The 26,090-nt window shown below is 53.5% G+C and overlaps 1 protein-coding gene across 9 annotated transcripts; it reads right to left on the reverse strand.

Annotated features, from left to right (window-relative positions):
* Window positions 1–9,992: 9,992 nt before the first annotated feature.
* Window positions 9,993–19,754, reverse strand: ZMIZ2 (zinc finger MIZ-type containing 2; the record flags this gene model as incomplete). Of its 9 annotated transcripts, none has more annotated exons than XM_084247895.1 (18): window positions 9,993–10,402; window positions 11,147–11,386; window positions 11,487–11,656; window positions 12,273–12,517; window positions 12,787–12,855; window positions 13,260–13,327; window positions 14,341–14,498; window positions 14,735–14,840; window positions 15,483–15,693; window positions 15,766–15,910; window positions 16,596–16,764; window positions 16,936–17,013; window positions 17,667–17,822; window positions 18,004–18,258; window positions 18,528–18,711; window positions 18,982–19,088; window positions 19,482–19,596; window positions 19,705–19,754. In XM_084247895.1, 18 exons carry the CDS (start codon window positions 19,752–19,754, stop codon window positions 10,295–10,297), a joined length of 2,634 nt encoding a protein of 877 aa, XP_084104021.1. In that variant the 3' UTR covers window positions 9,993–10,294. The 9 variants fall into 9 exon arrangements, with proteins under 9 accessions (XP_084104021.1, XP_084104022.1, XP_084104018.1 ...); XM_084247896.1 differs by having other exon boundaries at window positions 15,766–15,906; window positions 16,592–16,662; window positions 18,982–19,184; XM_084247892.1 differs by having other exon boundaries at window positions 18,982–19,184.
* Between the last annotated feature and the right edge of the window lie 6,336 nt (window positions 19,755–26,090).

The following is a 26,090-nucleotide window of genomic DNA, read 5'->3' on the forward strand; positions in this document are numbered from 1 at the left end:
AGTGTGTGTGTTTAAGGGGGCAGAGGTGGGGCCTTTTCTTTACAGAATTGCAGGTAGTACATGTAGAAGGAAAGATCAAGGAGGGAAATCACAGCTTTGCAATGTAATACATATATCATCAGGGGTCTTCAGTGAAGGCTAAAGCCACATTGAAAATGTTACAGGGCAGGGAGAGGGGCAGCCCAGACCCCGCAAACCTGCCTGCTCTAAATAGGTTCTGCCATCCACTGCATCAACACAAAATATATGAGACTTTAAGAAAAGGAACTTTAATGCAATTAGTAAACAACGCAGGAAAGGCAAAGAACATAGTTTCTAAATCAAGCACCCAAAGTTACCCGTCCCCTCGTGGGTAAAAGTCCACCCAAGCGGGATTGGCCCAGACTAAGGCCCCAAAGCCTGCCTCAAGTCTAAAGCACCTTCCAGTGGGGACCCACAGAAAAGGATCAGAAACAACCAGACAAGTCTGGAAGGAAAAGAGCAAAATCAAAATCAAGAAAAAAGTTGCCATTGTCACCTCCCCATGGGTCTCACCCACATCTGTGTCACCCAGTCTATGACCAAAAGGCAAGCGCAGTTTCTTCCACATGCCTCTCGGCTCCATGTGCCTCCTCCAGGTCTCCTTCTGACTCTTCATCCTGCTTCCTTCCTTCCTCAGTCTCCTCTGCAGCTTTTTCTCTTTAGCTCCATCCTCCCTTGAGTGGAGCAGGGAACCTGGAACTTCCCCTTTTCCTAGGCACTACCCTGTTACATACCCACTGTTGGATGAATGTGATGGAGGACAAGAATAGAAAACTGAAAAGGAGGTGCTCACAAGACCAGAAACCTGGCTCACACAAGTTGGTAGGGTAGAAAAGATTAACATAGCCATTGACACAGCTATGGAAACCAAGATCCTTAGGTGCCAATGCCTAGATTTCAAAGCATAAAATTCAAGCAGGTATCAGACTGCTGTAGAGAGTGTCTAGAGCATAGGCCCAAGGGTAAAGATATGGAGATTGAGCCCATTGTGGAACCTCCAGTCCCTTTTTAGTTTTGCCTAGTTATCCAAAAATCAGCAACAAACAGGCCACTCCACAAAGGAGTGAGTCCTTCCCAAAGAGAAAAGGACTGTATCAGGGCAGTCTCTGCATAGGCTCGGGGCAGCAGTCCCTCTGCCCACCTGTGACTATGCAGGTGCCTCTTCTTACCAACTCTCTCCCTCTGCAGGGCAGCAGCTTCCTGCCTGCCCGTAACCTGTACCTGCTGCCGGGGCTTCTCACTGACTTCCCTCAGCAGAGGCCACTCTCCTCAAGGCCGCCCGCGGGCACCTGTAACAGGTTGGTCCCCAGGAAAGGGGGAGGTTCCAGGTTCCCTGCCCCACTCAAAGGAGGGTGGAGCTGAGCAGGGAGAAAAGAAACTGCAGAGGAGACTGAGGAAGGAAGGAAGCAGGATGAAGAGTCAGAAGGAGACCTGGAGGAGGCACATGGAGCCGAGAGGCATGTGGAAGAAACTGCGCTTGCCTTTTGGTCATAGACTGGGTGACACAGATGTGGGTGAGACCCATGGGGAGGTGACAATGGCAACTTTTTTCTTGATTTTGATTTTGCTCTTTTCCTTCCAGACTTGTCTGGTTGTTTCTGATCCTTTTCTGTGGGTCCCCACTGGAAGGTGCTTTAGACTTGAGGCAGGCTTTGGGGCCTTAGTCTGGGCCAATCCCGCTTGGGTGGACTTTTACCCACGAGGGGACGGGTAACTTTGGGTGCTTGATTTAGAAACTATGTTCTTTGCCTTTCCTGCGTTGTTTACTAATTGCATTAAAGTTCCTTTTCTTAAAGTCTCATATATTTTGTGTTGATGCAGTGGATGGCAGAACCTATTTAGAGCAGGCAGGTTTGCGGGGTCTGGGCTGCCCCTCTCCCTGCCCTGTAACACAAGCATGCAGGCCTCTCTCAGCAAACCTGTCCCTTCTGGGGCAGCTCTTCCTGCCCGCTGTGTCTTTGTTAGTGTCTTTTACTCTTCCATCCCTTTCCCTAATAAACCTGCCCTTTAAATACAACCAATGTCTCTGTCTCCTGGAGAAGCTCACCTGGGAAACTTGCCGCGTGTCACTGAAACGGGAGCTCTGGTGAAAACTTTCCCAGGGTGAACCCAAGGACCCTGTACTCCAAACCCACAGACTCCAAAAATCCCATCAAATGGATAAACTAAACATGGCCTATATAAATAACGAACTACTATTCTGCCTTAAAAAGGGATGAAATTTTGGCACATGCTACAACATGGAGGGCTTTGAAGAGATTAAGTGAAATAGAGCCTCCCTGGTGGCCCAGGGGTTAAAGTCTCAGTGCTATCAAGCTATTGCCAGCCACTGCAGACCGAGTTCCATTAGCTGGCCAGCCAGGAAGCTGACCCACACGGTGCAGCAGACCTCTTCTGTCTCCCCGGCTGCTCCCCTCAGCAGTGTATTTCAGTGGATCTACCTGTTCTGCTCCCCACTCTTTCTCTGGTGAATCCTCTCACCCTCTGCACCTCGGCCTACCCAGTTCTTGTATGCATAAATAAAAATAAATCTTTAAAAAAGAGAGAAATTAAGTGAAATAAACCAGTCATAGAGGGACAAGTTCTCTAAGATTCCACTTCTGTGAAACACCTAGAGTGAGCAAGTAGAGTGGAAAGTAAAACAGAGGTCACCAGGGCCTCAGAAAGGGGACAATGGGGAATTATTATTTAATGAGTAGAATTTTGGGTGTAGGCTGGGGATGGCTACAAACACTGTGAATACATTTACTACCACTGAATTACATACTTGAATGTCTAAAATTATCAATATTACACTATAGATACACTATGGATACACCAAAACAAATTAGACAGACATGGAACATGGAAATTAGAGGTCATCATTCAAGAAGGAACCCTTTTGTCAGTACCCATGAAGTGCTGCTGCAGGTGAGGCCTCACACCATAGGAGCTTTTGAAGTCTTCAGGAAGACAAGGGATCTCATTGATTTCCAACAGCTATCATTTTTTAATAAGATTTTATTTATTTATTTATGCATATAAGAACTGGGGAGCAGGGTCAGAGGTGTGGGGAGTGAGAGGATTCACCAGGGACAGAGTGGGGAGCACAGTAGGCAGGTCTACTGAAATACTTTCCAAGGGGGAGTGGCGGGTGAGACAGGAGAGGTCTGCTATGTCATATGTGATTTATCTCTCTGGCTGGGGATAGAATTCAGGCCATCGCAGTGGGCCTTTGAGGTGGAAGTACTGAAACAACCCCTAGGCCACCAGGGAGGCCCAGTAGTTAACATTTTTAGGAAGAAAGAGCCGTGATTTCCCCTGCAGCTGTGAATGTCCACCACATGCAGGCGCGTGCGTCTGACGGTCAGGCTGTCATCTGGTGAGACATGACCCAGAACCCACAGGCTGCATCTCAGCTGTGTTTGGACATCAAGGGACCATGGAGTCCAGCACAAACCCTGAACTCACATGCTGTCCTTAGGCCCAGCTGTTCCCCCACAGGTGAGATTAGGGTACAGGTGCTATTGCCTGGCTTGGCTGTCATGCCCTCCCCACCACTTCATGAGATTCATTCATCGGGCTTGACCCTGCGTTCCCTCTTACTGCTGTTCCTTTCACTGAAGCTTGAAATCAGAGACAGGCTAGTGAGGCGCTTAAGGGGCCCCATTCCCAGGTCTCTCTTGGTTTCAGTGGACTCTCTATGGGTCCCTTTCCTCCTCAGTCCCATTCTACTCCTCTTTAGGAGACCCGTAGCAGGGACACTGGCTCTCACTAACACACACACACACACAAAGCGTGTCTGTGTTTGAAAATCAAAACCATTGCTGAGAGAAATACCCCTGATACAGAGCTTTGCTCTGTGGGCAACATGGCCAGGCTAGGAGGATGGGCACAGGAAGGAGAAGGCTCATCTAGACTTGTTTCCAAGTTTTTGAAGTTCCAAGACTGGTGGGCTGAGGCAGAGGAAGCCCCAATTCCAAGTCAGCCTGCTCTGACACTCAGGAGGGTGTTAGAACCACAGGCCGGGTGGGCTGGAGGAGGTGGCCCAGAGTGGTGTTCAGTCAGAGCAGAACACGGGTGGACATCTGTGCCTCTGTCAGGTTAGTGCCCCGTCCTCCTTCTGTGGCTAACAGCACCCAAGTTCCCTTTAGTGAGGCCCGTACCTGATCTCATTCCAGATACATATTCCAGGTGGAGCTGACCTTACTTTCCACTCTAGGAAGGGCCACACTCAGCTCTGGCAGGTAAAATGACAGTGCTCAGATCAGAACAGGCACAAATCCCAATCTGGCCAGTGTGGGATCTCCTGGGGCTTTCGCTGAAAGATTGCCAGAGGCTTTTTTTTTTTTTTTTTTTTTTTACAAACCTGTGTGTCAAGGACTGACTTTCAATAGAACACAGCGTGGGAGGAAGAGACTCCCTTTTTCTTGGCCTTGCTCGGATGTGGTCCTCATGCATCACTTTCCCAGGCGGTTCAAGCCCTCTTCCCTGACTGGGTCAGGGCACCACTTCCTAGCACCATGTCACATTCCTCAGCCCTGTGTCACCTCCCCCCAACCCCGTCCTGTGCCAACTCTGAAGCCCCGGCTCATCTCCCAGCACCCAGCAGCTGTAATCTCCTAGGCCTCTTGTCTCATTCTGCTAGGACCCTTTACAGAACTTGCAGGGCTTAGTGCAAAATGAAAATGTGGGGTGCTATATTCAAGTGTTATGAAGCATCTCAAAGTGGCAACATAAGGGCCTCCCTGGTGACACAGGGGTTAAGTCTCAGCACTATGAAGCTATCTGCAGCCACTGCAGCAAGGCACGATTCGATCCCTGGCCAGCCAGGGAGCTAACCCACCTGGTGCAGCAGACCTTTCCTGACTCGCCCGCTGCTCCCCTCAGCAGTGTATTTCAGTCAATTCACCTGTTCTGTTCCCTACTCTGTCTCTGGTGAATCCACTCATCCCTCTACACCTCTGGCCTATACCCCAGTTCTTGTATGCGTAAAAAAATCTTTAAAAAAAAAAAAAGTGGCAACATAGGACATTAACCCAAGCGTGGTCCCCCAGCTTGGTGCCCCTCCACACTGCACAGTGCAGCTGAGGTACAGCTTGGACTTGAGGGCCATGGCCACAGGTCCCTGCACTCCTCTGCGCCAGCTCTGTTCCGGACCTTGCTTGCCAGGCCCCACTGCCCGCACGATGTATCCTTTGCTGGCAAGGCTTCACTTCTCTGTTGGTCCCATTTCCCAGCACTGAGCTTTGCTGGTTCTGGAGTGGAGCTTGCTTGGTGTCCTCGGACCTCCACGGACTTAGAACTGTTGGTTCCCATTCCAGTGTTGATGAGGGAGGGGCATGATCAGAACTGGAAGTCCACAAGTGGATTTTTAAAAACATATCCTCTATACCAAACATTTCAATTATAATCAACAGAAATCAACACTAGCTCACTTAAGCCAAAAGGGGACTTATCGGAGGTCTCTCCAGTAGTAATTCAATTCAGGAGGGCAGGAGACACCAGCTCAGAAAATAGGCAGGAATAAGGTAACCTATACAGTCCTGAGTGCCCTGAAGATCAGTAGGATGGAGGCCGTCCCAGACTCCAGACAACCTGTGCCACTCCTTCCCTCCAACTGGTTTGCATCTCACCTGTATTGCACCCCTACTGCGCAGCACCCAAGCCCAGGTCTCTGCCTGCTTGTGAGAATCAAACCCTGCTCTAGTGTTTCATTTTAATTTTTACCATGAGTGCAATTACTATACAAAAGCAGCATTTCCTTTCCAGATCGCAAGGAACTTAGGTGGGTTGTGACACTGTTGGCATGACACCTGCCTCTCTTCTTCTTTTTTTTTTTTTTTTTTAAGATTTATTTTTATGGGCCTCCCCGGTGGCGCAGTGGTTGAGCGCTGGGTTGCGAAGCTGCCCACGGCCTCTGCGGCACCAGTTCGATCCCCAGCTGCTCCCCGGCCACCGGAGGAGGGTCCCACATGGCGCGCAGACCTCTCCTGCCGCCCGCTGCTCCCCTCAGCAGTGTACTTCAGTCCTTCTGCCTGCTCTGCTCCCCGCTCTGGCTCTGGTGAATTCTCTCACCCTCCCGTGCTTCTGACTGTACCCAGTGCATGTATAAACAAACAAACAAACAAAGAAATAAATAAAACATGCCTCTATAAAAAAAAATAAAAAAATAAAAAAAATAAAAAAAAAAGATTTATTTTTATACAAGAACCGGGGTACAGGCCAGATGCACGGGAGAGTGAGAGGATTCACCAGAGACAGAGCGGGGAACAGAACAGGCAGACTGACGAAATATGTTGCTGAGGGGAGCAGCGGGGAGCCAGGAGAGGTCTGCTTCACCATGTGGCCAGCGGGATTGAAACCGCGCTTCAGAGGCTGCGGGACAGCTTCACAGTGCGGCGCTTAACCATCTGTGCCACCAGGGAGGCTCCTGGCTCTCTTCTTCCTTCAGGCTCCTATGAGGAGGGTTGGGAGAACACCCAAAACAGACACCTTGGTGCTTGAGAGGGGACACCAAGGAACAAGTCGACTCTGGGACTGTGTAGTTTCAGTCAGAATAAGGTTTGGCATCAAGAGAGAAAACAACTCAATTTCAGCTCAAACCATGTGGACAATGAACTTTCTTACACCGTGGAGTACAGCTGGCCTGTCTAGGCTGGTGTGGCCGCTCCACAGTTTTCGGGGCCCAAGTCCCTGTCCCTTCTGCCCCCACTACCCTTGACATTTGGTGCCCACTTAGTGATGGAGTCCTAACCCCCATTCCACTTTCTACTTGGAGAAGGAAAAGAGGAGGGCGTGTCTCTCCTCACACACAGCCACCCCCTGGAGGCAGGTACATGCAACTGCAGAGGAGCTGGAAAGGGACTCCCTTCTGGCAGTCAGGCGTCCAGCTCAAGAGCTGGGTCACTACTCCCAAGGTAGAAGTGGGAAGTGTGCAGGAGGTGGCGGCAGTCGTTGCTGTGTTGTGCTTGAGGGTTCTCTAACAGGGTGCTCAGTCATCCATCCTTATAAAACAGATGACCATTAAGACAGCAAATGTTCACTGGACACCTGCTGACTGTCCTCCAGTGGCCCTGTTCCTAGCAGAGGACAGCCACAAGCTGAGTGGGAACACAAACAGGACTTGAGTACACTGGAAGCAGATGATGATACCAGTGGAATGGACCAGTCCAATTGCTCCTGTCACAGCCTTCATGTGTTCCTTGATTAATTTAACTGACAAACGTTGCCAGCACTGGAATAAATCAGAACACAGAGATCTAGTCCCTGTCCTGTGGAGCTTCAGTCTCTTAGGAAAAAGGGTTAAAAATAATGATCTCCTCTGACCAAGGACATTTAATCAAGTCCTAACCCTATTGTAAATCACAGGGAATACAGAGGACAAGGGGACAGAAGGTGTACGATGTACAAAGGATGCAAGGGTACAAGGGAGAGCAACACCAGGAAGAAGCAATTAAGCGAGTCACAACACAGGACAGACCGTAAGGTGACTTGCTTGCACCGTTCAAAACAAAAATCATTGTAAGGGGGAAAAAAGGCATTTTTTAGACTAAAAGGCTGAAGAGACACCAGATGTAAAATGCCAACCTTGAGGGAATGCCCCAAATTGGGGGGGGGGGGGGAGTTCTAAATGGTATTTTGAACAGTTGGGGGCATTTGAGTCAATGATGCAATGGAATTACTGTCCCTTTTCTTAGGTGATCACGGGAATGTTTATGTAAGAGGACATTCTTATTTTTCCAAGAGGCATGTTGAACTATTTAGGGATGAAGTGTCTATTTGCAACATGCTTCCTAAAGTTGGCAACAACAAAGGAGTGTATGCAAAAATACAGGTATGTACAAGAGGGGGAATATTTATGTACAATTGCAGTGTTCTCTTTAGTTCTGTAGGGCTGGTAGTAATTCCCCTATTTTCATTTGTGACCTCAGTTGTGTTTTTTCTCCTTAGTCAATCTGAGTTTTGTTCATGGATGCTTTTCAAACAAACTTTTGCTCCCATTGATTCTTTAACCTTTTCCTAGACTCTGTGGGCCCTAATCTTAATTACTTTCTTATGCTAATTTTGGATTTATTTTTCTAGTTTTTGGAGGTGTAGTTACATTATTAGAGCCCTCCTTTTTTTTAAACATAGACGCTTACAGCTATAAATATACCTCTGGACACTCTCCCATGCATCTCAAAATTTTAGGTGTCTTGTTTTAATCTGTCTCAAAATATCTAATTTGTGATTTTGTTCTTTGAGTCTTTAGTTGTTCATTTCCACAGCTTTCCCACTTCACTCTACTGTGGTCAGAGATTTTTGTATGATTCCCATCTTTTCCATTTTTTGAGACCTGTTTTGTGATCTGATGTGTACTATCTTGGAGACTGTTCATGTGCACTTGAGAAGAACATTCTGCTGCTCTTGGGTGAGGCATTGAAGTCTAGTTGGCTTTTAAATCATGACACATCATTACAGAGTGAAAACCCATCATGCCTCTACTTGCCCTTGAGGGTCAGACTGTCATAATCTTCACTTGTCACAAATGTGTACGTGTTCCATCGCCACAGGTAGCGCTGTAATAATTGTGTGGATTCTTCATAATTTTATAAGTTCTGTTTAAAAATGTATTTGGCATTGAGCTTTGTAAGAATGACATTACACTGAGTCTTTGGGATGTCAGGGCTCTCGTCCCTGTTCTACAGCTGTGATATTCCTGATGTCACCCTGTCCCTTATCCATCTTTCTATGGGAGGGACTACTGAGTAGCTTGTAGGTTTAGGCTCATATCCAGCTTCTGATTTCTCCGTTCCACCTGGGAGCACATGCTGAGGGTACATTGATGTCCTGCCAGACCACAGACAGCACCCCTTTATGCTGCCCCCCCCCCAGGTCGACCTGTCCACCACAGGCTGAGTGGGCTGTGAAGAACTCTGCTGGAGTCTGTCTATCTCCACCCTCCCCATATCTGGGCTGGGCTTCTGGATGAACTAAGCCTACAGCAAGGTACTGCACACTGTGCTGCTCCTAAGCCAGAAAAGCTGGAAACACAGGATTCTGAAAGAGACAAGGTGACCCACAACTGGAGTCCCAAATGGGCAACTCAGAGCCATGTGTCCCTCCCCTAAGGCAGGTTTCCCTTGCCCTCTCCTGCAGGGTTCCTAAGCCTCTTTGAACTGGGAGGGGGGAGGGGCGTCCTCCCAGGGGCAGAGCCTACATTCTGGCCCCAGAAATGTCCATGAATGTGACGTGGTAGCAAATGTGTCTCCTGGCCCTGGCAACAATTCACAAAATAGCTTTCTAGCTGATGCCAATTTGGAAAATTCCAGGGACAAGGAAACTCACAAGGGGCGGGGATAGCCAGGCCTTGGCTGGGAACAGTTGCCCCTCCCAGGTCAGAGCGTGGGCGGATCACGAAGGAGGAACGCGCCAGGCCCACCACGAGGGAGTCCTTTAATAGAGATGGGCACAGACAGGGGACACGACCCGGGCCCTGAGCCAAGGATGCGGTGGCTCCCTCCCCCACCTGGCCTGGCCCCAGAGTGAAGCCGGGAGGAGATTTTAAAAAACACAGCGGCTAACTGTTCACTCTCACGGAAACAGGGAACCACCCGGGAGAGCAGCCCGCTGGAGAATTCGTACATGGAAATGAGCGCCGCCCCCACACTGTCAGCCCCCCTCCTGCCCAGTGAATCGGGGGCAGGTCCAGAGGACTGGCAGCCCTACAGCTCTGGGTGTTTCTACACCATGTACATCCTTGTGCTTTAGCGTCCCCTCTCAGCCTCTGCCCGGAGATGGGGTGGGAAGTGACCTCCACCACCAACTACTCCGGGGCTGGGCGATTTCCAGGTCAGTACAGAGCCAGCCCCACTCTTGCTGGCTCTGCAGGTCCCAGAGGAATCAAAACACAAGGGTTAACGTTGAACGTGAAGCAGGCCAGTAGGTACAGGCAGGGGCAGAGGGTGGCAGAGGATGCAAATGTTCGTGGAGGCACCACGGAGGGGCAGGACATGGATGAGGTGAGCCAGGACAGGGTGATGCTGGGCACGGATAGGCGTGGACAGGGGGCGGGGCTGGGCATCTCATCATTTGTTCTGCAGCAGTGAGCTTGGTGGGGGTGCGGGCTGCTGCAAGGTCCCTCCCAACAGTGGGTTGCTTTCAGGGACCAGGAGGTGGAGGCCCAGGGCCTGGCTCCAGGCGTGCATGAAGGGAGGGTGCAGGGAGGGCAGCCAGTGTCAGATGGGGTTGGGTGTGGGGGGCAGGGCGTGGTGACATCTGTGGCTTCTCCCTGCCAGGAGGGTCAACAGGATCAGTTGTTCTCAAAGAGGGACAGCAGGTCATCATTGTTGTTTGTAGGGAGGTCGGGCGGGCCCAGGTAGGACAGCAACTCATCGGGGTTGGTCAGCTCTGGAAGCAGCTGAGGACAAAGTAAACTTATCAGGAGCTCTGGCCTCAAACCCACAAGCCCCCAGGCCCAGCAGGGCTATGACGCAACCTCCACTCCACCCCATTCACACACAGGCCTGAACAGGTGAACTCAGTCTGCACAAAGGCTCTCCCTGAAGAAGGCTGCTGTGTGACTAAGAATCACCCAGGACGAGCTGCCCAAGGACAACAGGGGATGTAGGTAGTTCTGCTGCTGAAGGTGCAGAGCGCACAGGATTGGGAGGGGAACCCCCCACTGGGGACAGGGCAAATGGAGGAGGCAGAATCCTCAGTCCCTAGAATTTTCTTCTTTGAACTGCTCTAATTTTTCTCACATTGCATGTCAGCGAGTTTTGTTTATTAGGGTAGACGGACGGTCACCTCTGTCTCTTATGTGCTGATTTTGGCTCACAAGCCACCTGTGAGTCAGGACAAACCAGACCCCAAGGCTGGTGTCATCAACTTCAAGCCCAGTCTTCTCAAGGGCTATGTCCACGTGGTGAGCAGGTCCCAAGAGCCCACAGCATAGACACAACCACCCCATGCCAGTTGGAACCCGAAACTCAGCAAAGAAAAAGCTGGTGTTATTTGATCAGCTCATCCTTTGATAGAGGTCACTGAGCTGTCAAGTGTTCTCCCTTCTATGAAGTGTATGGATCCTGGGGACAAGGGAAAAGTGGCCCCCCACCCAAGCCCCAGGTTCCATGCACACCCCACCTTTGGATCTGGCACTCACATCAAGGGTTGGTTCTGGGGCCTCCCCCCCACCAGACATGGGGGGCCCCATCACGCCTGTGGCAGGGTTGAAGGTCAGCTCGTTGACAGGACTGGAGCTCACTTGGCCCAGGGGCTGCCGTGATGCAGGGGAAGGATTCGGATGGTGCAGTTGGGGCCCTGGGGGGCCTCCAAGGTTAGGAGCGTGCAGCCCTGGCAGCCCAGCATTGTGAGCTGGGTCCAGGTGACCTGATGGTGCCATCTGGGGAAAGAGAGAAGAATCCGGTAAAACAGCCCAGGGAGTCCCTGGGGTGGGGGCTGGGGGTGGGGTGGGGAAGGTTTCCCATTGGTTTGGCACTGACCTGACCGGGGATACAGGGGGCAGACTTCTCTGGCGTCAGAAGGCTGCTAGGAATGTCGGACTGGTAGGAGATGGGGGGTGGTCCAGAGGTGAACTCAGGAAGGGTCGGGGTGCTGGGTGTGGTGGGCAGGAAGGAGTCAGGGAAGGTTCCAGGTCCTAGGAAGCTGGAACCTGAAAGAGGAGAGCCAGGTATTGGGTGAAGCCGATAGGATTCAAGTTGGCAGAGAAGCCGAGAAGGCAGGCTGACTGTGGATGGACACAACTCACAGTGCTCACCCACAGATAACAGGAGCTCTGGCCTCAGACCCACGAGGGTCTGCATCAGTTTTCACAGATGTCACTACTCAGAAAAGGGCACTTCTCATTGCTGCCAGGGGAACTGGCCTCACAACACTGCTAGGAGGTCTTGAGGGGACAGGAATGGGACCCACCACACCCAGATACCCACATTCAGGGTGGGAGGTGGGTGCAATCCATGGAAGTGTAACAGCAGACAAGCCCTATTCCAAAAAGCTGGGGAGGATGAGCAGAGCCAGAGACGTGGCCCTGCTGCCATCTGCACTGGCACAGCTGAGCCTGGGCCTCCACTGCCATGTCCCCAATCAGCCACTTGGTCCCAAGGCTGGGCGTCCAGGAGGACAGGCACCACTCAGCACGTTTTGGCTGGATGTTTTAACAATGTGTGGGGCACGCACAGTGTCACTTTCACAGGTAGGAGAGTATTCTGGAGAGGACAGATCATTTGCCCAGCGCCACGACACTTCTGGGCTGGGTCTGCTGTACTCACCCTGACTGGGGTAGTCGCTGGGGGCCGGGGTGGAGGGGGGCTGCAGGGGGGCGAAGGGGGTGACCCCAGGGCCCAGGGCAGCTATCATCTCCATCACGTTGGGCATGAGCACGTGGGCGGGGCTCACAGTGCGGCAGCGCTTCAGCACTGGCCCGTCCGGCTCTTCCTTGACATGCAAGTCAGGCTTCACAGGTACCGGCCTCCAGCTGCATGTGGGGTCGATGGTGATCTCCTCATAGTCTGAGCTGGGTGGGGACACAAGGGGGCTGGTCACCACCTGTCCTGCTGCCTCTCCTGGCCCTCTTGCAAGTTATAGGCAGACCTTCCACTCAAAGGCTCGCAGCCACCCAACATATTGCACGTGCCCTATGGGATGCCGGCCTGGATATGGATTCACCTGTAGCCTGGAATTGAGCCAGCTCTGTGGCTGATGAGCTAGGAGCATTTCCCCACCTGTCCTAGGACTTCCCTCTGTTGACCATAGATACTGGAGTGGCAGGAAGAGGAGACTTACTTCTGAATATAAATTAGGATGCCCAGCATGTACTGGTCCACCTCCAGACCCTCCAGCAGAGCTGTCTTGCTGTAGAAAATAAAGGAGACATGGCTCAGAGGCCTTGTCCAGCCTCACTCTGAGCACATACTCTCTTATTTCCATCACCCAGCATGATGCTGCCCAGTGCCAGGTAACCCTTTTTTAAGTGCCCCTGTGTGAGGGGCTGTATGAGGTGACACCACCAGGTGAATGAGGTCACTCTGCACCTGATCACCTGGGTCGGTGGCAGGATAGGAGTGCTGATCCTACAGGAGATGAATGTATAATGTGACCTATGTGAGGTCTCGACCCTGAGTCACATTATCTTAGTCTGTGCTGAGATCCCCAATACCTGGCTGGTGTATTTCTTGTGGTGTTGGAAGGACATGAGAGTCTCTGAGGAAGTGTCACCTGCTCCAGCACATACCATGAGGAGCGAACAAGACACTCACTTGCATACTGGGCACCTCCAGGTCCCCCGCTCACAGTTGAGCTGTAGGTACGACTCCAGGTCAAAACACTGCAGAGAGATGGGGGAAATACCTTTCCTCAGGCTGCGCAAGGGGGTGGGGGAGCGCAATGCATAGTCTGACCACATCCTGCAATCCAGTCACGTGGTTTCAGGAACATAAGACTTATTTACTTGCATGTGAGTGTGTATCACATGCAAGTATGTATGTATCAGGTTGTCACTGCAGGATCACACTAATAGACAGAGGTTGGGGTAGGCCATACAGCTGCCTGGACCAGAATGCTACTTGGCCAAAGCAGGAATTGGGCAGCTGTGCGGATGAGGAACTATCTCCAGACAATAGTGTTGAAAGAAAAAAGCATAGTGTGGAGTGCACCACAGTGTACAACAGTAACTTCTTGGGTAACCAAAAAAGGTGGAGGGATGAACACGTGCTGGCCACTGGGCAGAGTGTTTCTGCCAGAGACAGACACTCCAGTGTCACTCCTAGGGGCGTGACTGGAAGAAGACTGCACTGTGCCTCCTCCACGCCTCGAACAAAAGCCCGTGAAAGCAGTCACATGGTGACTATACTGAGAAAAAAACAAAAGTTCAGTCTGGGGGGAAGGAGCAGGGAGCCAGGTCACCTGCCCACTGGTTGGTCTGTTTTGCCAATTCTCAGCCAAGGTCCACATCCGCTAAAAACAGTCTAGAGGTGGGCCTCCCCGGTGGCGCAGCAGTTGAGCGCTGGGTTGCGAAGCTGCCCGCGGCCTCTGCCGCGCCGGTTCGATCCCCGGCTGCTCCCCGGCCACCAGAGGAGGATCCCACATGGTGCGCAGACCTCTCCTGCCACCCACTGCTCCCCTCAGCAGTGTACTTCAGTCCTTCTGCCTGCTCTGCTCCCCACTCTGGCTCTGGTGAATTCTCTCACCCTCCTGCGCTTCTGACTGTACCCAGTGCATGTATAAACAAAACAAACAAACAAACATAATAAATAAATAAATAAAAACATGCCTCTATTAAAAAAAAAAAAAACAGTCTAGAGGTGCAAGCTCTGACAAGGCTCTGCAGAGATCACCCACCTGTATGTGGCGGCAGTCATGGCCACGCGCAGGAAGCTGGATCCTGCGGAAGGTGATGGGGCACTTCAGGGACACCTTGATGGCTGTCTGCTCTACCCCATCCTCTCCGTTGGGTCCAGGGGTGCCAGGGATGGTGCCGCTGCTAAAGTTCCGCTTTACTGGTGTCAACAGGGGAAAGGGCCACCAACCAGGGACCCAGTCACTGGTGGCTCCACAGCTCTGAGGGGCAATCTGAGCTGAACACTGCTGTCCCTCCGCCCCCCACCTTGTGCAGAGGCTCCTTACCCAGAGGACACAGCCTTATGTCTGACACAAGATGGGCCACGTGGAGCAGTGGCCTCAGCAGAGGCACAGGCTGGCTGCCCAGTGGCCAAGGAATGCAAGGGCTACTCACTCTTGGTGATGCAGTGCTCAGCGGGCAGGAGCCGTTTCTTGAGGAGGCCCTGCAGCACGGAGCGGACAGAGGGCCGATGCACCAGTTGCAGCACGAAGAGGTGGGACTGCAATGGGAGGACTTGGTCAGAGAGACATAGGTCACACCAGCTACACTGCTGGGCAGCAGGGCCTGTCCCTCTCAGCAAGGGGGCACTGGCAGCATGTCTGGCTGACTCTCACCTGGAAACACAGGCTTGCCCATGCTAACACCTCCATGTAAAACTCCATGCCCATACAGTATTAGGTACTCAACTACTTGTCCTCTGCTTCTCCATCAAAACCAAGTATCTGAGAAACCTCTGCATGCATCCTGCTTACAGCACCCAACTTTAAGTACATTTTGTCTGAGTTCAGACCTCTCAAGTCCACAGAACATGGCTGGGGCTATACCATCTCAGCTCCCTCATACCCAGGCTGACCAAGGCTGCTTATCTAAATATTTTCTTTTGTAGCCGAAGTCCTGCCTGAATCCTGCTGACTCCTAACAAGGATTCGGGGTCAGCTGGGGACTCGCGAGCTTCCTCAAGGAATGACACAGGGCCAGTTTAGTCTCTCTTATGTAATTAACGTGAGCATCTGACCGAATTACACTGGAAAGCTGCTCAGGCGTATTTGATTGCATCCCTTTTCTGAAAAGGCTGGATTGAATGGAAGCCCCAAGGTGAGCATGAGGAAACACAATGCCTGACCCTACAGGGGGCACTCACACAGCAGCAGGCAGTGACGGTGATCTGGATGGTGTTGCGGCCAGGCTGGCACACGTGCTTCAGGTACAGGGGCTTGTGGGAGGTCTTGTTGTCACCACGCTCGATGGTGAGTGGGGTGGCATTGACGCTGACCTGCACTGAGGCCGGCCAGTTTGTGTTCATCTGCCGGTCCTCGTGGTGATAGCATTTGAACTGCAGCTCCAGGTCAGGCCTGTGTGGGGAGGAGGTACACTGAGAAAGAGGGGGTGGCACCAGGGGTCGGCGGCAGGATAGGAGTGCTCACCTCAGCATCAGGGTCTTATAGACGGAGTCTCGGAGCTGGAAGGCATGGTTGCTCACAGCCAAGTTGTGTTGCAGACGGAAGGGCTCCAGGACCACCCCGTCACGCACAGGGAAGGTCAGTCGCAGCTCGTCACAGGGGCCACTGCCTGGGAGCAGGCCATGCTGGGTGAGCTGGCTACTCGTACCAGAGCATGAGGACCTCCCAGGCCAGGCCGCCTGCCCCCTACCCCTGTGGCAAGAGGTACTTTGCCCCACCACCAGACACTGCTAGGCAGCCATGAGCCAAGTCATGGGGCTGAGTTTGGGGAGCATCTCTCCTGGGACCCTAGGTTCAGTGTCACCTCCAATAGTAACAGAAACTTTGTATCCCACTGTTCAGTCCTGTCCCACTTGCCCAGCTCTATCTCTAAATTATGACCAGACACCATGCCCCCAGCCCAGAAAGAAGCACTTCCGGTAAGAGGGCTAGAGGCTGAGGAGGTATGAACGGATCACTTGCCACCTCTCTCACGGTTAGCTTAGGATACCAACCTCTGCCTCATTAGATATGCCCCTGAAATTAGAGATTCTTAACCAGGAGAGGGGTTCCCCTGAAATTAGAGATTCTTAACCAGGAGTGGGGTTCAGGGAGCTTATGTATCTCCTGAAACTATATATAATATTTTCTGTGCGTGCGTATATGTCCTTTGAGAAAATCCACAGCCTTGAATGAATTTGCACGGAGGTCCACGAATAGAAAATAAAGGTGAAAGCCCTTGCCCCTCAGATTTCCTGTGCAAATCTCTGGAGTCTGACCCCCACCCACTTATCTTGAGAGCAGACGACACTCACCGGGGGGTGACGGGTGCAAGGAGCTCACACTGGGCTTGAGGTCAGGCAGGAAGGGAGACTTGACTTCCTGGCTGGTGGACATGTAGGGGACGCTGCTGCTGGGGGTCATGGGCGGCGTGGGGCTCCCCGGCAGTGGGGAGCTGGGGTAGCCAGGGATGGAACGGGTGGGCTGTAGGGTCGAGCACACAGTCAAGGCAGAATGGTGGGGGGGTAGTTTGTCTGTGGAGCACCCACTGGGAAAGGTCAGACAAAAATGGGTAGAGGCAGCCCCAGGAGGGTCCGCCGGGGTGCCCTCTCTCCACGCGCCCATCCCGTAAGCCTCCCTCCCCACTGCCCGTACCCCACTCAGGCCAGGCTGGCTGTAGCCGATGCTCCCCCCGTTGAAGCTGGCGCCCTGCCCGTTGAACTGCTCTGCAGGCTGCGGGAGACAAAACTATATGTGCCTGGGCCTCCGCCTGCCCCCAGCCAGGCCCCTGGACTTGACCGGAGGGGAGGGCTGGGAGCAGGGGGCCCTTCCCCCCCAAACATATGGGCACTGGCCTTTATTTTCTTCTTTGTACACTTTTTGGGTTATCCAAATAACCTCCAGGGAGCATGTACCGATTTCACAATTTTAAAAAGCACTACTACAGAAGTGGCACCACACCTCAGAAGGGCTTACAGGGAAGCAACAGAGAGGCTGAAAAAGAGAGGTGCACACCCCCCACCAGGCTTCTGGTAAGCTGCATTTCTCCCCCAGGTGACCCTGATGGGTCTGTCCCTAGCTGGGCTCTTCTGCAGTCAGCAGAAGGAATGGGGATACTTTCTCATAAAGGACATTTCAGTGGCTTGGGTGTCTGCCCACTGCTCCCTGCACTGATGTTTGTCCACTGAAATCTAGGACCCACAGAGAGGGTCCCCTTTCAGAACCAGCTCCCCCCACCCTTCCTGGAGCTGATGCGGCACTGGTCAGGACCCATGGCTGCCTGGCCTCTCCTAGCACATGCAGGCTGCTCCCCAGCATCCCAGACTGCCGTGGGGTCTATCTGTGTACACGGCACCTGGCACAGAGCCCAGGAGAAGTTGCCCTACCTTGTAATGCAGTGCTGCAGGGTTGGAGGCGGAAAGGGGCTGGCCCACAGCCTGTTGGAGGGGCAGTCTGTGACCAGGGTAGGAGGAAGGGGCAGGGGGCTGCCCAGGGCCAGGTGCATACTGGCCTCCTGGCAGGTACTGCTGTCCTGGATACACCTGAAGGAGGAAAAGAGCAAAGTGCCAGAGGAAGGAACAGGTATCTCTAGGGGCGGCAGCAGTGCCCCCTTGCTGGGCATGGTCAGTTCCTCTCATAACCAGGTGTCCCCTCACAATGGCTAGAGATGGTGCTCAGGGTTAAGGGCAGTCGTACCAAGGTCACACTGGCCCTGACACTCACCTCACTAGAATAGGCTCTCTTGACCCCCTGTCGGGGTAATGGCTGGGCCTGGGGAGGCCCAGGGTACCCATGCTGGGGCAGGCGTTGCCCTGCATACAGGGATGCCATGCCTGCTGCCCGGGTGGGGTTCATGCCCATGGGGTTCATGCCAGAGGAGCTCATCAGCCCTCCTACGCTGGTAGGGTTCATGCTGCTGGGCCCACGGGGTCCTCCATGCTGCAGGAACTGGCTGTTAAAAGACTGTCCAGCCCCCATCTGGGAAGAGAAGAGAGGAGTCACCTACGTCCTACCCACTGCTCTGGTGCCAGCTGTGCCTGTCTGTGCCTGTCAAGTCAACCCCCACCCCCAGCCCCTAGAGCCTCGCCCCCTTAGCTCCTCACTCCATCCCCACCCATCCCCCTCTCACCAGTCTCCTCTTTAGCGGCACAGCACATCTCATGTACATTTTGCGTCCTCAGACCCAAGCTGCCTGGTTGGTCCCTGCCTTCTAGACCCCTTGAATAGGAGAAGCTGCTGGGCCTCACCGCTCCGTACTGGCTCAGCTCCTGGCTCTGCTTCTCCTGGAGGGCAGCCACTGTGGCTGTGGCTGTGGCTGTGGCTGTGGCAGCAGCTGCAGCCACAGCAGCAGCTGCCGCTGCTTGAGTAAAATCAGTGGAAGGTCGTGTGGCATGTGAGGGGAGGCCGAGGCCCCCTGGGCCCCCCGCATACCTGCAAGAGAAACAGACTGGCTCAGTTCCTCTGACCATCATTTGAAGGCCAGGCCTACACTAATGGGGGTAGGGGGTAAATTGGGGAAACGCGCACACAGGACCAACAAGAGCTCCATTCTTTTCCATACACTCCTTAACTCATTATGGAAGGCAGAGACACAACCTTCTACAAATCAGTATCACACAGCTGCAAGGTGCCTGCCAAGCTGGAAGCATTACCCCCGGAGGACTCCCAGCATTAACGGCCAGGTGGGGCGTTTCTGCTTACCCAGTGGTGAAGCCAGGGCCCCCAGGGTAGCCCCCACGGCCATACACCCCTTGCTGCACGTAGCCCTTGGGTGTGCCACCTTCACCAAATGCCTGCTGTCCAAGGCACTGTGGAGAGTTCAGGGTGGAGCTGCCACCTGCCATGCCAGGCATTATGGAGGTGCTGGGGGGGCTCCCTGCAGGGCCCATGGGGTTCCCCAAAACCTACAAGGAAGCGAGAATCACCAAAAGTAATCATCCAAGCAGTTTCAAGCACTGGCTTTAAAGTGCTGGGAAGGAGAGGCCTGCTAGGTGAGGGTGACAGAAGGGAGGGGGAGGGAAGAAAATGAGGAGGGGAAAAGACGAGCCTGGCAGGGTGCAGCCGTCACAGGTGGGTCTGTGGAGGCCAGGTGAAGATAGGCAGAAAACCCACAACAAGCATGGAAGGAGAATAAATGTCCAAGGATGTGGGGGGCTCAGGAAGCTCTGGTGGCTTGAGGGTGGGGTCAGGTGTGGACTCACTTGGCTCTGGGCTGCGTTGCCGACTCCCCACACGGTTGTGACCACGGACAGCGATCCTGCTGGCTGAGTGGCACTTTGTTGCCAAGGCACTGCCTCGTAAGCGAATGGACCATCACTGCGAGGGGAGATGTTGGTGAGCTCACTTGGAAGGTGGGTATCGGGAGACCACAGGTGCCCATATCGCTAGAGACTAAAAGGGAGAGCAACAGGAACCCCAACTCACCTGTGTGGTGCGGGGGGCAGGGCAGGTTTCATGGGGTTCATGGGGTTCATTGGCTTTGAAGTAGCCTAAAGCCCAGGTTGGTGGGTTGTAGGAAGTAGCCTCACTGCTTCTTCTGTGGGGCTTAGCTGCTCTGGCAGTCAGGACAAGAGGGAAAGGATGTCAGCGGAGATAGAACTGTGGGACCCTGTTAGCAGGGTGGAAGAAGCAGTAGGCCCCGATCTTCCTTGGCTCCAGTTGAAGAGAGGGCAGCCTGGTAAGGGCCCGTCTTGCTGCCCACCCACGCAAACCTCTGCCCTTTCCCCCACCCAGACCCAACCTGGAAGCCAGTATTAGCCCTTTTAAACCCAGGCTCTGCCACCCAGGGCCCCTGGGATGGCTCTGGAAGCAAGTTTTTGGATCCCAAACACCTTCCATACTTCCATACACAAAGGTCTGGATACCCTAAAGCCAGGGGAAATTGAGGAACCACCCTGAAAAGGCCCATGGTGGAGGACAACACAAGCCAGAAGAGGAGGCTGAGGGGCCAGAAGGGGAGCCAGCAGATGACCCACCCACCCTGAGGCCAGGGCCAGCTAGGTCAGCCACCTCCGCCTGGCCTGGGGGAGGAATGTGTAGTATGTCTGCTGAAGCAGGGTGTGGTACCCTCCCAAAGAGCCCCTCCTCATAGCAGCATGTACTCACTTTTGAACTTGGGGCCAGAGGGACTGCCTGAGACTGTTGGGGGCACAGGGGCCAAGCAGGCAGATCTGACCCCCACAGCGAGTTCCTAACAGAGCAGGAACACACACTGTGAAACAGGTAGAGGGTTGGCAGCCACCTAAGGACACAGCAAGGGGCCAATGGGCGCTCAGCAGCAGTGGCCAGTGGCCTCTTCCTGCTGCAGACCCTCCTCCCATTTAGTATCTTAGAAAAAAGATGAGGCAAGGGCTGCCATTCCTCCAGGCTGCCAATGCCCTCTGACACCCCTACAAGCAAGCTCTTTACAGATGGGCTCTGATGTCCCCAAGGCCACCTTCCACACCCACTTCTGTCCAGCCTAGCCAGGAGGTACCTGGGTATGGTTCCCAGGGGGCCGCCTGGGGAGGCCCAAGCAAAGAGGCTGGGTACCTTCTTCTAGCTTGTTCTGGAGACAAGCTAATCTATGGGGTTCAATCCTAGCCCCCAGCACCCACAGTGCCTCCTATGTCCTGAGAGAGATGATGGCCCGGCACCAGTCAACTCTAGGGCTCTCATTCCTGAGTGCTGTCCATGAACAAACTTCACTGACACAGTGGCTGCAGGACAAAGGATCATCATCATGTCCTTAGCAAATACAAGGAGAGTGAGTCCCACACTCAGGCCCAGGGCAGCGAGGGACTGTCACTTAGGCCACCGGCATAACATGGGCAGGCCTGCCTTTGCAGGGTGTGGGCCTCACTGGCCCTTCCCACCATGGAACACTGAGGTAAATGAGCCCCAGAATTGAAGCAGAGCCAGGGCTAGAAGGGCAGTGACCCATCTGGTGAGAGGAAGAGGGAGGCAGTCAGCTGAGTCCCACCTTATACCTGGCCTGACCCCCAACTCCTCACCCCAGGCTCCTCTCCTTCTGTCCCCCAGCCCAGTTCCCACTAGTAAGCAGGCCTGGGAGCCAAGATCACCCAGTGGGCAAGGGAAGGCTATGTATGGTCCTCAGTCCCCACTGTCTGACTCAGGATGGTGACACTGGGGCCCCTGAGGGCCCAGAAACTCCTTCCCAGACCTGCTGAGTGGGGCCTGGAGCAACATGCAGGGTTTTTTTTTGTGTGTGTGTGGGACCCTCACCGGTGGCCGGGGATCGAACTGGCGCTGCAGAGGCTGCAGGCAGCCTCTGCGCCACCAGGGGAGGCCCTACAACATGGAGGGTTTTAAGGACTTCGAATATGGGTAGGCAATTCCAGACTGTAGTGTTGGTAGAGGGACACACGCACCCAGCAATGGAACAGCCCAGAGAACGAGAGAACCTGAAACAGACCCATGCAAATACACATAGCTGATTTTTGACAAAATCTATGCAATGATGAGCATTTTCAACTAATGGTGCAGGTGCAGCTGGATGTCCACAGGCAAAAGAAAAAGACCCAATGTCTCATATCGTACAGAAGTTACCAGAAAAAGGGCCACAGATTTAAATGCACAAAACTAGGAACACTTTAGGAAAATACAGAAGAGAATGTCTTCAGGATCTAGGACTACAGATAGAGTTCTTAGATTTGACACCAAACACATGATCCATGAAAGCAAAAACTGAAAACATTTGCTCTGAAAGACTGTATTAAGAGTATGAAAAAAAAAAGACAAGCTACAGATTGGGAGAACTTCTACAGACTACATATTCGACAAGTCACTATTATTTACAATTTGTAAAAAAATTCTCAAAATTCTCTAGCTAAAAAAAATCAAATTAGAAAATGGACAAAAGACATGAAAAGACACCTCACTGAAAAGAATACAGGTGACAAATAAGCACCGGTGACAACATTCAACATCAATGACAATCAGGGATATGCAACTTAAAACCACAACGAGGCATCTCTACACACCTATCAGAATGGCTCAAATGAAAAATAAAGACACCTGTGGCTGCTGGCAAGGAGAAATGGTCTCTTGCACACTGTTGGTGGGACTGTGAAATGGTATAGCCGCTCTGGAAAACAGTTTGGCAGTTTCTTGTAAAACTAAGCATGCAGCTATCATATAACCCAGCAACTGCACATTTATCTCAGAGAAATGTAAACTTATGTTCATATAAAAATCTGTACAAAAATGCTTACAGAAGCTTTACTCCTAATAGGCAAAGAATGGAACCCCAGATGACTTTCACTGGTGAAGAGGGAATCAACTGTGGTCCATCCACGACCTGAAGGCATACAAAGAACCAACGGTACAGGCACCCACCTGTAGGCGCTCCAAAGAATTATGCTGCATGGAAAAAGTGCCCAAGAATTACACACTGAATTATTACCACTCTGTAACATTCTTGAAATGCCGAAAATATAGACATGAAAACACAGCAATGGTAGCCAGCGGGTTAAGCTCAGGGGAGGGAAGTGGGTGTGAATGTAAGAAAGCAGGATGAACCTGCCCCTCCACTGTATCCACGCAGTATTCTGGAGTGATGCTGTACTAGTTTTGCAAGATCTTCCCACTAGAGAAACGGGTACAAGATACAACTGTTCTTTCCTTGTTTCCTTACAACTGCACGTGAATCTGTAATTATCTCAAAATAAAAAATTAGTTAAAAAACCACCATCCCACGCTCTCCCCAGACATGACAATGGCAATTCTTTCCCACCCCAGAGGTTGAGTTGGTCAGGCCCACTTCGTTGTCCCAAAAGCAAAGGGCAGGAAAGAGGCAGGAGTCCAAGGTTCATGGCAGGTGCTGTTCTTTTCAGAACTGCCTCTCCTCTAACTCCAGCACACTGACTCTTGGGGACAAGACTGCTCAGACCCCCCAAGTCAGAAGAACCTGCATTTCTAAGAAGGCACAGGTGATGCTGCTGGTCCAGTACCACAGTTTCAGAGCCTCCAGAGGCAGGGAGGAGGGAGACAGGGCAGGTGCTGGTCTTGAGGCCCAGGGCCACCTCCTGTATCACATGGGCACGGGGAATTCCACCCCCTTACGCCTCTGCCAAGGATGAGACCACAAACATTTCTAGTTCCCTCCAAGCTTACTGCAAGGGGGAGGTGACTTCCTGCTGAGTTCCTGAACTTAAGCTTGCTCTCCTCCCTGGGGACAAGTGTCTCTGAGAGGAACCACTCCAGGTCAGGTATCTCACAGCCTTCTGCTCCTGACAAGGGAGAGGTGTCTTATGAGTGCAGACTCTCCTACCTCAGGTCTTGAACTGTGCTGCCATGCTGTAGCTTTTCACTGGCCAGGAGGGTCTCCCCGTACACTAACTCCAGCTAGAAGCCAGACCCTTGGCATAGCTGCTCTGATGTAAGATGAGTCTAGAAGGCTACATGGCTTTCTTGGTGTCAGGGTCACATTGTCCTTCAGGGGAAAAAAAGGCTACAGAGAGCTCACTACCCAGACCTCTCCTCCCCAGAACCTCAAAGTGCCTGCATCTTCGAGTCTCTTGCTTGTCCACCAAAAACAGGTGACATCACTGTGAGTCAATGCTCTTCAGCCTCTACTCTGTCCCACCTGGCTGGTGACCCAGGAAAAGCACACACACCACAAGCCACCTGACCCCAGGAAGGCAGCTCATGCTCCAGGGTCACAGAGCACCTCTGGCAACAGCAGGGAGTCCATGGGTCCAGGGACAGGCCCAACCAGAGAGCAGATGGAATCAGATGGTCTCAAAGAACAGAGAAATGATGGTTCAAGTAGGGCAGGAATCAGGACTCAGAGCCAAAAGGAGGACACATGATGGGCCTATGTGTTGAGGTGGCTGGAAGTCCAGCTCCTTCTACCTATGAGACTACAATACTGACTACCTGAAGTGCTAGTGCTCATCCAAAAAGCCCAGGAATGGGCACTGATAATGGTCCAGGAGTGGGACACCAGGGAATGGCTTTGTTACTCTGGGCCTCAGTTGACAATATGTGAAATGGGTATGTGGCAGACATCCAAGGACTGAGGAAAGGTAAGGACACTTGACAGCCTTTAAGTTATTAGCCCTGGCCCCTGTCCTGAACACAGATGCAACTGGAAAAACCATGGAGGGGCCTGGTGCCCTTGGAGGTCAAGCCTAATGAATGGGAGTCCTCCCCAAACATATTTTACCTGTTCTTCAGAAGTCTCTTAACCTCTCATTACCATACCTTCCCCTTTCCTGATTTCTTATTTATAGCCTATAACCACCTTTTGGGCATGACAAGCCCCCAAGGTCAGTACCCATTAAGTGAGGTTAAGATTCTCACTTGCCCTGTTTCCCCTCTCCAGCTTCTTTAAGGGAATTCTTCTGGTTATAGCAGGCAGGATTTGGTGGGTGAGTCTTTGTTCACCCTATCTTATGCATCATGGTTTTACAGATCACATTAAGGTTCTGTTTAAGTCCCAGTGAAATCTTCTGCGATAATACAAATGACTTATAGACATCACCATGGATGATCTGCAACTACTGGAAAGAAGGTATGGGTGGGGAGGGCAGGTGGGGAACATGTCAGGGAGCAGCGGGGTAAGGGGGAGCAGGTTAGGATGAAGGTTCAGGGGAGGAAATGGGAGAGGGAAAATGGGATGGGGGAGAAGGGAGGGACCGACTAGAAGGGGGGGAGTGGGGAGGGGAGTCAAGAGCCTGGGTGGACAGGGCATGGGGTGGGGGTGGGGGGCGGCTAGGATAGTCCGGGGAAGCAAACGTCCTCTTCCCTGAGCTTCAGTATGTCCCGTTTCAAAAGGGGTCTACCCACCGAAACCAGGACTGCGGGTGAATGATCAACATCGCCCGGCGCCGGCTAGGGCCCCCCACATCACCGTACTGGTGGGCGCGTACGGGCCAGAGGGCCCTGAAAGGTGAACTCGTTGGTCCCAGCGCGTAGTGAAGACAGCCCGGGACCGCCTACTAGGCAAGGGCCGGGACCAGCCTCCTTGCCCAGGAGGCCGCGGAGACCGCGCACACCCCGGGCGCTCGACCCGCTTCCGGTCAGCCCCCAACAAAGGCTCAGGTGAGGGGTCGCTCCGGAGCGCACCGGGCCGGGTCGGCCCGAGCTCACAACGCACGCGCGCAGGTACGGCTGGGCCCAGCTCCCAGCCGGGTCCGGGCAGTCTAGGTGCCGGCTCCCGGGCGACAGCACCTGCCCGCCGCCCGCACCTGCCGCCCGCCGGCACCTGCGCACCTGCCGCCGCCCCCGCCCGCCCGCACCTGCCCCCCAGGCCCACTCACCTCGGCCCGCCCCGGCCCCTCGCCGCCGCGGCCCCCAGCCCGCGCTGCTCCATGCACTCAGCCCGCCCTCCGTGCCGCCAGCGGCCCCGGGGTCGCAGCAGCCCGCGCCATCGCGCCGCCGCCCGCTCGGAGGGCACAATGGAGCCTCCGCGCGCCGTTCATGCATATGCATGACGCCGTGCCGCCGGCCCCGCCCCCAGGCCAGAGCAGTAGAGCCCCGAGCCGCCGCTTCGGGCGGCAGCGCCTGCCACTCTGCGCGGGCCGGGCTGGGGCGCTGGGGTCCGGGAGGGTGGGGTGGGCGGCTGCGCGGGCTGGGGGCGACCTGCACCCCATCCCCTCGCCCCAGCACACCTTTCGGAACTCGGCGTTGGCGTAGCCACCTGCGCTTCCTGCTCGCTCTCCGCCGGGCGGGGCTGGGGGCGCGGCCTGGGCGGGGGGGCGGGCCGGGCGGGGTGGGCGCGCCACTTCTGGGAGGGGGTTTTGTGGAGAAAACCACCCTGAACAAAACAAGTCACTTCCCTCCCTGCTCTTCTAGCTTCCCAGAGC

This window comes from Talpa europaea (assembly GCF_964194135.1).
Source record: "Talpa europaea genome assembly, chromosome: 11".
Classification (NCBI taxonomy): Eukaryota; Metazoa; Chordata; class Mammalia; order Eulipotyphla; family Talpidae; genus Talpa; species Talpa europaea.